Source organism: Amblyraja radiata, chromosome 20, assembly GCF_010909765.2.
Source record: "Amblyraja radiata isolate CabotCenter1 chromosome 20, sAmbRad1.1.pri, whole genome shotgun sequence".
NCBI lineage: Eukaryota > Metazoa > Chordata > Chondrichthyes > Rajiformes > Rajidae > Amblyraja > Amblyraja radiata.
In genome coordinates this window covers 36,730,161-36,747,927 of record NC_045975.1, presented here as the reverse complement: position 1 = coordinate 36,747,927, position 17,767 = coordinate 36,730,161, and the positions used below count along the sequence as shown (strand labels likewise).

At 50.0% G+C, this 17,767-nt stretch overlaps 1 protein-coding gene across 1 annotated transcript; it reads left to right on the top strand.

Annotated features, from left to right (window-relative positions):
• The first annotated feature begins 320 nt into the window (after nucleotides 1-320).
• Nucleotides 321-17,561, top strand: c1qtnf4 (C1q and TNF related 4). The gene is made up of 2 exons (XM_033039275.1): nucleotides 321-513; nucleotides 16,421-17,561. The coding sequence occupies exon 2, from the start codon at nucleotides 16,426-16,428 to the stop codon at nucleotides 17,407-17,409; it is 984 nt and encodes a 327-aa protein (XP_032895166.1). The 5' UTR covers nucleotides 321-513; nucleotides 16,421-16,425; the 3' UTR covers nucleotides 17,410-17,561.
• Nucleotides 17,562-17,767: the final 206 nt, after the last annotated feature.

Below are 17,767 nucleotides of genomic sequence, written 5' to 3'. Positions count from 1 at the left end.
GAGTTAGTCCAGCATTTTGGGTAATCTATGGGCAATTAAATACTGGTGCAGTCTGCGAAGCCCACGTCTGTTGGTTGAATAAGAAAAGGGTGCAACACTAACTACACATAAAGCCAGAATTAAAATATGCAGAAGCTGTGTTGTTTTACGCGCATCGTGTGCAGACAGAGCTGTGTGTACTGTTCGCCCACACTCGGATTGAGAGGTGATCGGTCCCGCACACGGGCGGACCAGTGCCAGGTGCACACCTCTCCGCTCTGTGTTGCCAGCTGCTGAGTGGGGCAGTTCTGTCGCTGATTCCGTCCACCCACCCCCCGTTGTTGTTCGCAGTCTCTCTCCCCGCCCGCCCGCTGCCGGCGCCCCGCCTCTGCCGCATCCACTCACCGAGCAGCCAGCGCGTCAGCGGGACAGCGCTTCCTCGCCCGGCACCACTGGTCAACGCTTGCCCGCCTCACCCACACCTGGGCGGCACACCGAGCCACGCCGGGACTCCACTCACCCCGAGACACCCAGGTAAGAGGCAGGCGCTCGCCGGCAGCCAGGACTCTCGCTGTATCACGGAGCACAGGTGGTAGCCCTGCACCATCCGCTCAAATCGCTGTCGCTGTCCCATTATTCCCATTGATGGGAATTTAATATGTTTATGCCTGTCCCGTGTGCAGTGACCACGACGTGTAGCCAGGCTGCCAGGGATGGATCCAGGGGTGTAAGCGGTGTCAGCCCCTCTCTAAACCCAGAACCCCCCCACCCCCAGATCTGAGGGTAGAACGGCACCATCCGTATTTAACAACCAGCTCGGCGCTGTGGCTGTTCACAAAATGTTTGGGTTGGCAAGTGGAGAACTGTAGGACAGCATGTGTGACCTCCTTCTCCCACCGCCCCATTATCCCCCATTCTCACTCAACCTCCTCTCCCTCCCTCTGCACCCCTGCCCCGCTCACCACCACAACTTGCTTCATGTGCCAGTACTGCCCGGGAGAGAGACGGAAACCTACAGAGGGTGTTCGGTTGGGACCAAACTCTCAGCGCCTCTTTTCCTCTCTCCTTCTGCATTCTCTGTATTTTCCTCTCCCTTTTCTCGTCCTGAACCCTCTGTCACCTCCTCCCCCCTTTCCCTTCTCCACCCCTCCCTGTCGGGAGCCCCTGCCTGATGTCCTTGTTCATGTTCGCTGCACCCCCACTATTTCCGCAACCTCTACCTTCGATCCAAGAGTCTACCCCGTAGCGAGCAGCTGAAGTTATAGATGATCTCTCCCCGGTGCTCCCTGTTGACTCTCACAAACAACACAGGCTGTTGTCGATTGTAACAGTTGGTCTTTTGTTAATGCAGACGGCACATGAAGGGGAAGGAAACAGGGTCCTTTCAAGACAAGGTTCAGACAGGCCCGGTGTGCTGCTGTGTGTTGGCTTTCTTTCTATTCTGCACACCTTGCTTGTTATTGTGGAGAATCCCCCTCTATCCATTGATCAACGAAGGGCATGTTGTAGCGACAGTGCTATGTCGGCCTGGACTGGTCCCGACCCCCTCGATCCTGAGGCACCGCCTTAATCTTTGCCCTGACCTCCTCCCCGGGTATCCCCCCCTCTCGACCTGCACCCCCCCCCCCCCCCGGTCTCTCTCTCTCTGCGGCTTGGTGTTTGTCCGTGTTGTGTTAAGCTGCCCCAACAATCCATCAGCATCCACGGGGGCTTCCACCGGCGGCACCTTGTCAGAGCTCGGTGGGGAGGGGTAGAGGGGGTGGGGAGGGGTAGAGGGGGTGGGGAGGGGTAGAGGGGGTGAGGAGGGGTAGAGGGGGAGGGATGCTAGAGGGGGGGGGGGTGGGGAAGGGTAGAGGGGGTGGGGGAGGGGTAGAGGGGGAGGGGGGGGGGGGGGGGGGGGGGGCGTTGCCACAACCCGGGCTCGCTCCACTCCAGAGAGATTTCAGGCTGTTGGTTCAGAGCGGCGCCACAGTTGGCTGTGAGGCGGGATAAACCAGAGGCAGATGCTGGCTGCTCAGTTCCCTGCTTCCCGAGCCACCTGCCCTCTCGACACCCCATGCAGGGTCCAGCAGCGGCCACTCGGCTGGGCTTGCTCTGGTGGGGTGACCGCGCTCACCGATTACACCACAGGGAACCAGCGAAAGTGAGGAGGAAGTGCCAACTTGTGGAGGGACCCAGAGCTCCCATATGCGTTGGCACCAGACCAGCGGGACACAACAGATGGGAGGACTACACATGGGAGGAAGCACCAGACCAACATAGCCCATCTGACTGAGATATCATACCAGCAGACATGGAGAGTACACTGGAGCACACCAGGCCAGCAGAGCAAATCAGACTCGGACAGGGCACCAGGTGGAGAGAGTGCATCTGACGGAGAGTGTCCTAGACCTACTTAGTGCGCCAGCAGGGAGAGTGTACCAGACCCAGTTAGTGCACCGGCGGGGAGAGTGTGCATCAGGCGAGGAGAGTCCAGACAATGCACCAGCAGAGAGCGTACACCAGACAGCGAGACTGAACAGACAACAACATACATAGGTGTGTCGGGCGAGTGGGAGAGGGACTGAGCTGGAAGGCTTTTTCAAAGAGCTAGTATGAGCAAGTGGACGGAATGAGGTGTCTGCACTGTGCTGCAGATTTGCAGAGTGAAAGAATGAAAAGGGAAGAATTGTGCTGCAATTTCATCATATAACGTGGTGAAGCATCGCAACCACCTTGTCTGTGGGTAGCAATACAGATTACCAGTCTGTTCCCCCCAGGAAGACAATGCAGGCTGTGCTGGAAACACTCAGCAGGTCAGGCAGCATCTATGGAGTTAAAGTTCCAGGTTGAATTTTCTCTTTTTGTTTCAGATTTCCAGCGTCTGCAGTTTTTTCCCAGTTTCCCCCAAGGAGATAGGTCCTGATTTGATATTTTAATATTTTTTCGTGTAGCTGCTGGTGTGAACACAAAGAGGCTGCTGCTCTTTCCCAGTTGCTCTCAGTGTGAGAGGAGAGGAGAGGAAGCTCCAGTTTAACATGCCAGCTGAAAAGCAGCTACTTGTGAAAACGCAGCACTGACAGCACCAAAGTCTCTCGCATGAGGCTTTCAAATCACAGTCAGTGTCACAAAGACATTATCCACTCATCACCACATTGGTGTTGTGGGAGTAAATGAGCTGCCAGATTTCCTGTCACAGTGACAGGACCTGGAGCTCGCATCATTGACAAGGATGTGCTTGGGGATTAACGGTGATACATAAATGCAGCTTTATTTTTATTTCCCACACTTGGAGGAGCAGATGTAACGGGTTGCTCCATGTGAGAGTTAATGGGCCACAGGGGTTAGTAGTGGAGAGATTAAATCACTAAAGTAGGACCCAAGCTATAAATCCCAAGGGATGAGTTCCAAACTCAGCATGGCAGATGGAGAATTTTAATTCAGGGATTGAATAATATTATTTTTTAAAACATAGTGGTTGCTCTGATGATCAATTAGCAAAGAGTGGACTCTTGCAACGTTCCATCTGATTCATTGCATCAGATAATCAAAATCTACAGTACCCCCATAAACCAGCCTTTTGTGACTCCACACCTCTTCAGTAACCTGATACTGAAGTCGGACAGCCAACCACTGTAGATATGCAAAATGGTCTGCATGGATGTGGTAGACTTAAGGGCCTGGTTTTTTTTGCCACTCTATGACCAGAATCAGTGTGGGTATCAATTTCAGGCCTGCCAATGTCACTCCATAAGCCTTGTTAAACCTTGGCATAGTCATCCCCTTGGAATCCTACATTACAAAGGCTCTTCCTTCACAAGAGGTCAGGCCAGTTGATATACTGGCCAGAGAAGGCAGCCCTCAGAGTTCAGGGCAGAGGCTGGAGTATAGGAGACTGAGACTTATATAATGTGTATAAAATCGTGGGGAATAAGTAAGTAAATGGTCACAGGCATTTTTCCAGGCTAGGGAGTCAACAAATAGAGGGCATAGGTTTAAGGTGAGAGGGGAAACATTTAAAAATAATTTGAGGGGCAACATTTTTACACAGTGGTCGAATAAGCTGCCTGAGGAAGTGGTGGATGTGGGTGCAAATACAGCATTTTAAAGAATTTGGACACATACACAGATCGAGAGGGATATAGGGCAAATGGAGGCAAATGGGACTAGTTTTGGTCGGCATCTTTGCCGGCATGGACGTTGGGCCAAAGGTTCTGTTCTGTGTTGTAGAACACTCTGTGACCTAATACACCCATCCCAGGTTTGTATACCCTTTTCCTCAAATTCGCCACCTTCCTTAATTTCCTTAGTTAGCCATATATGAATTATCCCTGTTTATAGATTAGTAGAATGTATATTTATTATCATGTATAGTGTGTGTATACATGATATTATCAAGTGACCCCTCAAATGTCTGCGAAACATACTTCCCATCTGAAATTGCAAATCTTTGCATTTGGCCAAGAATTTGCATAAATCCCATCTGCTATTCCTTGGCCCACTTTCCCAGTTGTTCTAAATCCTGTTGTAACCTTAAATAACCTTCTTCACTGCCCACTAGATCACCAATGTTGGTGTCATCCACAAGTGGACTAACTGTTCCAACTACATTCTCATCTAAATTGTTACAACAGACAACATCAGTGGAGCATCTCCCTTTCCCATTTCCATCCCAAATTGTCAGTGCTTGGCCTTCCCCCAGCCACAGAGAGGACATGTTACAAATACATTATAACCTAAACGATGCCATGGATAATTAATTTTCCTATTTCACATAACTCGCACCTCCTGTGTTTCTTTCCCACTCTCACTAGTCCACCCATGGTCTCTCTCCTTTTGTTCATTTTTCCTATTTAATTCTGTCCATCACCAACGCCATTCGACCTAAGTTTCCTCTCTCCTGACCGTCCCTACCTATCCTCCTCTCATCTGGTTCCTACTTCCCATCATCATCTGATTCCACTTACAGTATCGACTTCCAGCCTCTGTCTCCACTTTCCACCTCCCTTCCCGCTAAGTGGTTCAATCTGTCCAATTTCTTTATCTTACTCAGTATCCACATCACCTCCAGTCTCTGACTCCCACTCCCCCACCTAACTCTATTTGAAGTTCGAGTACTATGAAAATTTTGCTTGCAGCAGCATCACAGTTACATAAATTAAGACAACGCACAAGGAATAAATTATACCTAAATAACACAAATTCTACAAGGCAGTGAAAAGAAACAAACACAATTTGAACATAAGTCTATGGCAGTGCATGAGGTGGGCCATACTTTAATTAGCAAAGACAGGATTAGGATTGTGTAGGTCCGTTCAAGAACTTAATGGTTGTAGGAAAGTAGCTGTTCCTGAACCTGGTGGTGCGGGACTTCCTGTACCTGTGGCCGATAGTAGCAGTGAGAAGAGGGCATGACCCGAATGGTGGGGATCCTTGATGATAAATGCCACCTTCATGAGGCAGTGCCTGATGTGGATGCTTTCAATGGTGGGAAGGGCTGTGCCCATGTTTGGTGGGATTGAGGTCACCAGCCTCCTGTATTCCTGTGCATAGGAATTGCCATACCATGATGCAACCAGTCAGAAAACTGTCTTGGCTCAGGAATTGAGTACATATCCAGCTGTATCTCCACCATTAAGACATGCCTTCAAACGTATCTTATTGTGCAAACTTATGGCAACCTGCTTTAACCTCCCTAAGATAGACACAAATAGCTGGAGTAACTCAGTGGGACAGGCAGCATCTCTGGAGAGAAGAAATCGGTGACGTTTCGGGACGAGACCCTTCTTCAGACTGAAGAAAGGTCTTGACCCGAAACGTCACCCATTCCTTCTCTCCACAGATGCTGCCTGTCCCACTGAGTTACTCCAGCTTTTTGTGTCTATCTTCGGTTTAAACCAGCATCAGCAGTTCCTTCTTACACTTAATTTCTCCCTATTTGGCTCAGTGATTTTTTAATATAATTTCCGTGAAGGACCTTGTGAAATTTTAGAGGATTCAATTCATTATGTGTAGATGTGTTGGTGTAATAATTATACTTAATATAGCTAGGCAAGCATCGTGATAATTAAGTCTCACACATATTGTAATGAAATAAAGAGTGAACTCAACAATCAGGCAGCTGATGATGAATTGAGAGCTACAACACAATAATTACATGATTTTAGGGCATGGTTTGATGAGATAGCAACAAAATGATAATTGATACTGAAAGCTCGGGGATCACATTGTGATCAATGGATTACTTTGCATAAATCCAGAAACAATTCGGTGATAGCTCTCATTTGTTCTTTTTTTTAATATGAGCCTCTCTGGCAGGAGCAGCATTTATCGCCCATCACTAATTGCCCTTGAGAGGGTGGTGATTCAGTGTCTTGAACTGCTGCAGTCTTTCAGGTGAAGATAGTCCCACGTAATGGTTGCGGACAGAATCTCAGATTTTAGTCTGTGTGATGTTGAAGTTTGAACAATACATTTCCAAGTCAGGATCGTGCGTACCTTGGAGGAAAACTGCCAGGGTGATGATATTATCATGCTTTTGCAGTCCTTGTCCTTTTAGATAATAGAAGTCCTGGCTTTCGGGGCAGTACAACGTATGTAATTTGTAATATGTAATTGGTGAGACCAAGCGCAGGCTCGGCGATCGTTTCGCTGAACACCTCCGCTTAGTCTGCCTAAACCTACCTGATCTCCCGGTTACTAAACATTTTAACTCCCCCTCCCATTCCCACATTGACTTTTTTGTCCTGGGCCTCCTCCATTGTCAGAGTGATGCCCAAGACAGAATTTGGAGGAACAGCACCTCATATTTCGCTTGGGCAGCTTACACCTCACCAGTATGAACATTGACTTCTTTAAATTCAAGTAACCCTTGCTTTCCCCCTCTCTCTCCATCCCTCCCCCTTCTCAGTTCTCCGACCAGTCTTACAGTCTCCGACTACATTTTATCTGTTTGCTTTGTTGTTAACTTCTCCCAGTTAACAATCTATTCTGGCATTTTCCTTAATCTACACTCCCTTTGTCCTATTTTCATGCCTTACACTTCCTTATCTATGTATCTCCCTCTCCCCTGACATCAGTCTGGAGAAGGGTCTTGACCCGAAATGTCACCCATTCCTTCTCTCCAGAGATGCTGCCTACCCAGCTGAGTTACTCCAGCATTTTGTATCTATCTTCATATGTAATTTGAGATATTTAACACTACATTTATGACTCTTAGTACCATCAAGCCAAAAAAAATCATACAACATGGAAACGTCATTTGGCCCAACTCATCCTTGCCAACCTGTCGGCACCCATCGTCACTTAGCATTTGGCCCATAGCCCTCTATAGCTCTTTATGCCAACTTAACTCATGCTCATTCCAATACTTCTTAAATGCTATCAATTACCCACCCCTTTCTCCAGCATTGTATTCCAGGTACTCACCACTCTCATGATTCTCTCAGGTTCTCCCTCAGATTCCCCGATTAATCCCTTCTCTTTAGCGTAAAGTGGAATAAATAGGATGAATGCACAGAGTCTTTTACCCAGGTTAGGGAAATCAAGAATCAGACGATGTAGGTTTAAGGTAAGAGGGGCAACATTTAATGAAATCCTGAAGGACAACATTTTCTGCATGATTTTTTGAATTGATAACACTGAACGCCATAAATATATATAGGCAGTTAAGGCAGGTACTATAGCAGCATAAGAAAGAATCTTAGATGGTTAGGAAAGGTTTAGAAGGATTTGGGCCAAATCCAGGCAAATGGGACGAGCTTAGACATAGCATCTTGTTTGGCATGGGCCGAGGGGACTGTTTCCATGCTGTATGGTTCTGTCCATGTCCTCTCATTTTATCTACCTCTGAAAGGGGAAGATTTTCTTGCAATCTATCCTATGTACATACCTCATGCTTTTATGTACCTCAATCATCTCCGCTGCTCCAGGCAGAACAGACCTAGGCTCTCCATTCTCTCTTCATAACTGAAAGACTCCATCCCAGACAACATCCAGGTGAACCTCTACACCCTTCCAGTGCTACCACATTCATCTGAAATTATGGTGACCAGAACTATTTCAGCCGAGGTCCAACCAAGATTTTATAAGGTTGGAGCATAGCCTCCCTACTTCTGTATTCAAAGGCCTGGCTAATGAAGCCAGTATCCCATATGCTTCATGCCTATGTCATCTACTGTCCTGCCATCTTCAAGGATCTTATGGACTTTTACTCCATGGTCCCTCTGTCCCGCATTATTTGCTAAGATATATGCATTCACATAGCCTCATTACTCACAGGCCCTTTGTCCCACCGGGTCCGCGCCGACCAGCGATCCCCACACATTAACACCATCCTACACACTAGGGACAATTTTTACATTTACCAAGCCAACATACCTGTACTTCTTTGGAGTGTGGGATGAAACCGAAGATCTCTGAGAAAACCCACGCGGTGACGGGGAGAACGTACAAACTCCGTACAGACAGCACCCGTAGTCGGGATCGAACCCGGGTCTCTGGCGCTGCAAGCGTTGTAAGGCAGTAACTCTACTGCTGCCCCACCTTGCCGCCTATGACTACCTTCCACACCATAAACAACTCTGCCAATCTTGCTGACACTAACAGTTACTGATCATGCCTCCCATATCCACATCCAAGTCATTCATAATGTATATATTCCCAACAGCAATGGTCCCAGCACTGATGCCTGTGGAGCAGCACAAATCATTCGCTCCAATCACTAAACAACCCCTACCATCACTATCTCCTCTGACTGAACCAACTTGTCCAGGATCCTATGGATCGTAATCTTTTGATGTGTACTTACTGGCTTCTTCTGCCGAGAGGACTTATCAATTTAATCTTCTCTAGGTAGTTGCACCTCTCCATCTGTCCTCTGGCAGCACAGTTTAACCTTCCCCAACAGTGCTTCAAGCCACCCAGCATGGATACTGGTCCCATTCTGGTTAAGGTGCAACTGGTCCCACATTCTCCAGAAAGGGTCCCAATGATCCAGGAACCCAAAGCCCATCTTGTTGCATCATCCCTTCAGCTGATGTGCCCTTCCATTCCTACACACACCAGCTCAGAACCTCAAAAGCTGCAATTCAGGTATTCCATGCCTTTGAGGTTCTGCTCATTAAGCGGTTATGTCACTCCTTAAAATCATAGCAGGACCTCATCTCTCCTTGTACCTTTGCCATTGGTACCTACATGTATTACAACTTCTAGCTGTTCACTCTCCCCCTTCGAATTGTCCTGCAGCCACATTGAGACATCCTGACTCTAACACCATTGAGGCAAAACTCCATTGGAAGCTGTTTTGCAGCCATAGAGACGCCTATCTGTCTCCCTTTCACTATTACTATAGAATCTATTCTCACGCTCTCTCCTGTACCGTCCTGTATAGCAACACCTACCATGCTGCCACAAACTGGGCTGTTGCTGCTGTTTTTGCCCTGGCAGGTTATCTCCCCCAAGGTATCCAACATGAAATAAGTTGCAGAGTGGCGAAAAAAGTGTATGGTACGCTTGCCGTCAATGGCCAAGGCATTGAGTAGAGAAGTTAGGATATCATGTAATAGTTGTACAAATTATTGGTAAGCTGCACTTAGAGTGTTGCATAAAGTTCTAGTCACCAAACTAGGAATGATGTGATTAAGCTAGAGAGGGTGTAGATCAGATTCACACGGATGTCACCAGGATTGGAAAGCTTGTTTAATGGAGAGATTAGATGGGTTGTTGGGGGATATGTGACAATTAAACATTCCTTTGACTCGGTGGAATTTGGGCAAAATGGCCTGTTTCTGCACAGTATAACTCAATGACCACAGGGGACCCCTGAACCACCTGCCTACCTTTACTGGTGGACACCCATCCCCACTCTTGCAGAGTGACCAGCTCATTAAATGCTCTGTCTATTGTATTCTCCACATCCCAGATGCCCTGTAGTGTGTCCAACTGCAGCCCCAATTGCTCCAAGCAGTCTGCAGGAGTAATGTCTGTCATACCCCACCTGCAGGAGGGTTATGCCACGGATATAGCCTCCAGAACCTTTCTGATGACACCCTTCAACTCAGAGAGTGTTGGATGGGTGGCAATGATGTGGGCCTGATTTATCCTGGATGGTGCTGAAGTTATCTATATTACTAAAAGTCTGTTCTTGACCGGTTTTGGCATTCTGTGCTGCGATTTCCGAGAGAACGCCGCCACCTACGGCCATCATTTTTGGCCACCTTGCTCAGAGCCCCCCTCCGCCATATGTGTGCCGAGGATTTTTCCCGTCAATGAAAAATGACAGAGATATTAATGATTTTACAAAATTTCCCATTCTCTCTGCTGCCCCCGCTGGAGGGAGGGGGAGCGACTATAAAACCAGGAAGTGGTGTGCCTCAATCAGTCTCTGCAAGTGGTGTGCCTCAATCAGTCTCTGCAAGTGGTGTGCCTCAATCAGTCTCTACAACATGGAGGTCTGAGCTCTGAATGACTGAACAAATGTCCCCCCTCCTCTCCCCCCCTCCTTTCCCCCCCTCCTCTCCCCCCCTCCTCTTCCCCCCTCCTCTTCCCCCCACTCTCCTCTCCCCTCCCCCCTTCTCCTCTCCCCCCCTCTCCTCTCCCCCTCTCCTCCCCCCCTCTCCTCTCACCCCCTTTCCTCTTCCCCCCTCCTCTCTCTCCTCTCCCCTCCTCTCCCCCCTCCTCTCCCCCTCTCCTCTCCCCCCACCTCTCTCTCTCTCTCCCCTCCATCCCCTCCCCCACTGTCCCTCCCCTAAACCCCCCTCCCCTCCACACACCCCTACCCCCTCTCCTCTCCCCCACTCCCTCCCCTCTCCTCCCCCCCCCTCTCCCCCCCTCTCTCCGCCCCTCTTCCCCACCCTCCCTCCCCTAAACCCCCTCCCCTCCACACCCCCTACCCTCTTCCCTCCACCATCCCCCCCCCTCCCTGCTCCCCACCTCTCCCCCTCCCCCCCCCTCTCAGCACCCCCTCTCTCGCCCCCTCACTCTCACTCTCTCTCCTCCCCTCTCTCTGTGTCTCTGCCCCTTCTCTCTCTGCCCTCACTCTCTACCCTCGCCCCCACCCCCCCCCCCCCCCTCCTCTCTAGATGTGACTGCAAGTTGGGGGCTATGCGTCAGTAGATAGGGTGGTTATGGAGTAAAAGGAGCAAATTAATAATATTAATATAATATCAAGGGGGGTAATTAGCGTGAGTGCGGGGGGGGGGGGGGGGGGGGGATAGTTAGTGTGTGTGACGCTGCATGCCCCCCGCCCACAACCACACGTTGGGGGAACAGACCCAATGGGTCTGCACTTGGTCTAGTATTTATTGGAGTTATGTGGAAACTGCTCCATCCTGGCATGTGTTGTAGACTGTGGAGAGATTTCAGGGATAGTTGGCGAGTCAATGCTCAGCCTCTGACCTACAACGAGACCTGAGTGCCCTTGTACATCAGTCACTGAAAGTAAGTATGCAGGTACAGCAGGCAGTGAAGAAAGCTAATGGCATGTTGGCCTTCACAACAAGAGGAGTTGAGTATAGGACCAAAGAGGTCCTTCTGCAGTTGTACAGGGCCCTAGTGAAACTACACCTGGAGTATTGTGTGCAGTTTAGGTCTCCAAATTTGAGAAAGGACATTCTTGCTATTGAGGGGGTGCAGAGTAAGTTCACAAGGTTAATTCCCAGGATGGCGGGACTGTCATATGTTGAAAGAATGGAGCGACTGGGCTTGTATACACTGGAATTTAGAAGGATGAAAGGTGATCTTATTGAAACATATACTGTAATATTATTAAGGGATTGGACATGTTAGAGGCAGAAAACATGTTCCCGATGTTGGGGAAGTCCAGAACCAGTGGCCACAATTTAAGAATAAGGGATAGGCCATTTAGAACGGAGATGAGGAAAAACATTTTTTCACTCAGTTGTGAATCTGTGGAAATCTCTGCCTCAGAAAGCAGTGGAGGCCAATTCGCTGGATACTTTCAATAGAGAGTCAGATGTAACTCTTAAAGATAGCGGAGTCAAGGGATATGGGGAGAAGGCAGGAACAGGGTACTGATTGTGGATGATCAGTCATGGTCACAGTGAATGGTGGTGCTGGCTCAAGTGTCGACTGGCTTACTCCTGCAGCTATTGTCTATTGTTTTTGTAGCCACTGTCTTTACTGCTGGTCCAATGAGTCTCTGGTTAATGGCGATGCCAGGCTGCTGGTGGTGCGGGACCTGCCAATGGTAAAGCCGTTGAATCTGGAGGGTGGGTGGTCTGATTCTTTATTGTTCCAGGTGGTTGTTTGCTGCCATTTTTGTCACACAAATGCTACTTGCCACTTACAGCCAATGCCTGCATATTGTTTTCATCCCAGTCTTTCCGTATGCAGGCAAGGACGGCTGCGTTTGTTGAGGAGTTGCAAATGTAATTGACTCGTGTGGGGCACAGATCAGGAGACGTGGGCCTGTGGTTCGGGCTAGCATTATCCATTCCAGTTCGATCGATGCACTTTCTTAACCGAGGGCCCCTTCAAACCCTGCGCCACTCAGCGAGGAAACGGCTGAGATCCAGGGCAATCTTACCCCGTGAAAAACACGGAGCCAGCCCGGCGCTAACTCAGGAACCTCTCGCTGGGTTCAGCTGTAAATCGTGCAGAGGCTTCATTCTGAGTGTGCACTAACCTTGCCGAAAGCTTCCTTGCTGGAGGAACGCGCGGCTTTATTGGGGAGAGGTTATGTTCAGTAAAGGCGGCCGCGGGTTCGAGCCGATCCTATTCACCCGGCGCCTGACCCCAGGGAAGGGAAGGACCGCTGATTCAACAAGGGTCGGGCGGGAAGTGTTCGCGATTAGAGAATGTCACCTGAGATAGATCAGAAGGTCAGAACTGATAGGGACAGAATTAGGCCTTTCGCCTACTTTCTAAAAGAACGTCGTACAATTCTGAGGCTATGACCTCTGGTTCTAGACTCTCCCACTAGTGGAATCCTCTCCACATTCACTCTATAGGGTGATTTCACGAAAGGTCACTGGAGCGTAAATCCCCACTCACGTGACCGAAAATTTTAACTGGGGGACAAGCGTCACTTCCGGTACATGTTAGTGGATGGGAAAACACGCACTTTCACACCCGTTAAAAACATCGAAAACGGCCAGTTTTTGAGCTGCAATTAAGTGAGCCGGTCGGGGTGACCGTGAGGAACAGCTACCTAAATTTACAGTCCAAAAAAAAGATAGAAACTAAGGTAAATACAAGAGCGAGCTGAAGGTGTAAATACAGCGGAAGTTGATTGCCGACATTTTTCGTGGAGATTTAAAGATCCAAAATATCGGGAATTATCGCGTTTGCTCGCTGCATTTCATCAACATTGGCATTATTGACTTTGTTATCTTTATTCATTTGTTATATGAAAAGTATTAAAAGTTAGAAACCCGTCAGTAAAATTGCAAAATCGCCCATGGTTCTCAGGTGGGTTTTAACATGCAAAATGAACACGCTTCTGAAGCTCCATTTACCATTTAAATAATCGTAAACTCTCAATGCGTTTGGAAATCAATTTTACTGAGATGCAAGCTTACGATTATTTAAATGGTGAATGTAGCTTCAGAAGCGTGTTCATTTTGCATGTTAAAACCCACCCGAGAACAATGGGCGATTTTGCAATTTTACTGACGGGTTTCTAACTTTTAATACTTTTCATATAACAAATGAATAAAGATAACAAAGCCAATAATGCCACTTTTGATGAAATGCAGCGAGCAAACGCGATAATTCCCGATATTTTGGATCTTTAAATCTCCACGAAAAATGTCGGCAATCAACTTCCGCTGTATTTACACCTTCAGTTCCCGCTTGTATTTACCTTAGTTTCTATCTTTATTTTGGACTGTAAATTTAGGTCGCTGTTCCTCACGGTCACCCCGACTAGCACAGTAAATTGCAGCTCAAAACCTGGCCGTTTTCGATGTTTTTAACGGGTGTGAAAGTGCGTGTTTTCCCATCCACTAACATGTACCGGAAGTGACGCTTGTCCCCCAGTTAAATTTTTCGGTCACGTGAGTGGGGATTTACGCTCCAGTGACCTTTCGTGAAATCACCCTATTCACGCCTTTCACTATTCTGTACGTTTCAATGAGGTCCCTCATTCTTCTAAACTCCAGCGAGTACAGGCCCAGTGTCGACAAACGCTCGGGCGGAGACCCTTCTTCAAACTTGTCATTCTTCAGTGTCGACAGTTTGTCAGCTGTTATCAGGCAACCGAATCATCCCACCACAAGCAGAGAGCAGTGCTGAACTACGGAGTCTCGACCTGAAACATCACCCATTCCTTCTATCCAGAGACACTGCCTGTCCCGCTGAGTTACTCCTGCATTTTGTGTCCATCCTCGGTGTAAACCAGCATCTGCAGTTCCTTCCGACACATGTTCTCCAGAGATGGGTACTGCCTGATCTGCTGAGTGGGTCTGAAGAAGGGTTTCGGCCCGAAACGTCGCCTATTTCCTTCGCTCCATAGATGCTGCTGCACCCGCTGAGTTCCTCCAGCAATTTTGTGTACCTTGTTCATAACACTGTTGTGTATTACCAAGCACCTGCAATTCTTTGTTTCTACACTTGTCGGCGCTGCCGGGCTGCAGATGCTGGAATCCCGAGCAAATACCAAACTTCTGGAGCAACTCAGCGGTCAGGCAGTATCTGTGGAGGGAAATGGACAGACTATGTTTCGGGTAGATATCCTTCTGATGGGAGTACAGTGGAGTTGCAAGTAGGGACAGATGAGGGAAAGGAATGGGATAAGAACGAGCAAGTGATGGGTGAACCCAGTGGTTGACTGGCATGCCAGTCCAGTGGGAAGAGATGGGCAGAGATAGTAAGGGAGGCTGGAGATGATAAGTGGGGGAAAAGGGTGCCGACCAGCGGCATGAACAATGAATTGTCTAATTTCAGATAATACCCTCTCCTCATCATCATCAACACAGTCCCCCTGCCTGTGAAACAGCTTTCTTTCCAATTGCCCACACTCCCATCACTTAGTTCCATTCTCCACCTCCTTCTGCTCAACTTGCACACATCCCAAATCGAGATCTCCCATTTTACTCCCCTCCACCCTATTCCCTCTACATACCAGCTCGCCCTGTGGCTCTACCTTTCACTCCTCACCTTCTATCAGGTCCACCATTTGCACCCATGTCTTCTCCACTTTTCACCTCGCCTTTGGTTACTATACCTTCTCTTTCCCACCCAACTCGCCCATCAATCAACCCGTCCTCACCTCATTCCACCTATTATTTGCCAGCTCTTTTCATTCTTCTTACCCCTCGCATCTCTCAACTAGCTATCTTTGCCCAATCCATCAGTCTGAAGGGCCCTGCTACATGTTCATTTAATCTACAGATGCTGCTCGGCCCACTGAGTTCCTCCAGCAACGTGTGTTTTGCTATTAACACTGCATCAGTTGTCAGTGTGGAAATCGGTGTCATAAAGATATAATAATTACAAATAACAAACTTATTCAAGACAAGAAACTACAGGGTGTGGAATCTTGAAAATAGCACAATGCGCAGGAAGAACTCAGCGGGTCAGGCGACAAATCTGGTTATATGGTCTAACTAACAAAACAATGCTGCAGTACAGTTATTGCGACATAACCAATGATTCAGAAATTCCAATAGTTCAAAATGCAGTTCACGGGGCCCTGGTTCCCACTTCCATGCACTGGACCCTGGATCCTGTGTTCCTGCCCATTCCATGAGCTCTGTCTGCAGCTAAGCTGATGTAAATGGTGTGGAAAAAGACTGTGTAAAAAGTATTCTTCACTAGCCTATCTACATGCGAACCTTGTTGTCGTATTTCTATATCCCTCTACTTTGCAACACCCCCCAGGGTCCTAACATTTACTGCGAATGTCTATTTTGGTTCAACTTCCAAAAATGCAACACCTTGTTTGAATTAAACTCCATTAGCCTTTCCTCCACCCACTTGCTCACTGAGCAAGATCCCACTGTTTTGTTTCACTCAGTTCACGCCGGGAGAAGCTCTCCGGCCCAAAGAGCAAAAGGCGGGCGCTGTGCCCGGAGCGGAGATCAGAATCCGGTCCCCTTCCATACCAGGCGTGACCCCAGCTACACACATGCAGGTCGGGGTTTAACCCATGTCCCACCGACGCCGAATTAAGGAAGATCAGTCCCGGTTATTCTGCAGGTGCGGCGCGCGGCAGTAGAGGGTCGGCGATCCAGCAGTTCGTGTAGTTGAAGCCGGGGCATGGTGGCGAGACGGGCTTGAGAACAGACGTGAGTGTCCAGGTGGGATGGGATCGCGGTCCCATGGATGGGATGAGAGGGGGGTGGGGGTGTGACTCTCCTGCGCGTCTCCCCCGCCACCACCCCGGGGACCACTCACCCTGCTCCACCCGGGGATACCCCGCCCCACCCCGGGTCCCCGCTCGCTCGCTAGCTTCACACTATATTCCATTCCCCGCTCTGACGCCGGCGTGTGTTTGCAGGGACGATGCCGGACCGGGCGGCGCTGCTGCTGCTGCTGGCCGTGTTGTGGCAGGTGACGATGCGGGCGGCGCCGGCAGACGAGCCGCGCTCAGCTTTCTCTGCGGTGCGGACCCACAGCATGGTGGGCGGCCCGAGGATGGCCGTCAGCTTCGACCGCGTCTACGTGAACATCGGCCAAGACTTGGACGGGCGCCGGGGAGTGTTCACCTGCCGCCTGCCTGGCGCCTACTACTTCTCATACACGGTGGGGAAACACCCGGACAAGGGTCTGTCCGTGATGTTGATGCAAGACGGCAGCCAGGTCCAGGCCATCGCCTACGACGAGCAGCGGGGCCCGGGGCGGCGAGGCCGCAGTCAGAGCGCTATGTTGCGGCTGTCCCGCGGTCACACGGTCTGGCTGCGCCTCCACGGACACCCCCAATACGCCCTGTACAGCGACGCCGCCCCCTACACCACCTTCAGCGGCTGCCTCGTCTACCCCGACCCCGAGGCCGAGACCTCCTACCCCGCCCCGGCGCTGGCCGAGCCGCCGCCCCGCTCCGCCTTCTCGGTCGCCCGCACGGAGAGCGTGGTGGGCAGCAGCGGCCAGCGCTACCGACACGACCCGGTGGCCTTCGACACCGAGCTGGTCAACATCGGCGGCGACTTCAACTCGTCCCAGGGCGTGTTCACCTGCCGCGCCGCCGGCGCCTACTACTTCGCCTTCAACATGGGGAAGCTGCCCCACAAGACCATGTCGGTGAAGCTGATGAAGAACGAGGACGAGGTGCAGGCCATCATCTACGACGACGGCCAGTCGGAGCAGCGGGAGGTGCAGAGCCAGAGCCTGATGCTGTCTCTGCGGCCGGGAGACCGCATCTGGCTCTACAGTTACCAACACGACGGCTACGGCGCCTACAGCAACCACGGCAAGTACATCACCTTCACCGGCTTCCTTGTCTACCCGGAGACCGCCCAGGACTCGGACAACGCCACCAACAGACTCTGACTTGCACGGGATGCCGCGGCCCCACCTCCCCATCCCCTTCCCCACCTCCCCTTCCCCTTCCCCTTCCCCGGATGTTCCTCTGTCTGTGTACATGTGTCTGCTGTCAGCTGGTGTCGGTACTAATATAGGCGTACAGCTGTCAGCGGTATTTACTGAGGGGAGGGAGTGTGTCTCTTCTGTTCTCGTGGACTGGACGAGGGAGGGACAGCAGGCAGGGACTTCACAATCCATGCCTCCCATCTCGCTGCCATTCCCCGTAGTATCTCTGTGGGGTGTTACAGCGAGACACAGTTCAGCCCCGTCACCCGCCGACTCCACGCCGCCCATTACCCACCCATTTGAACGAATCAAACACTCA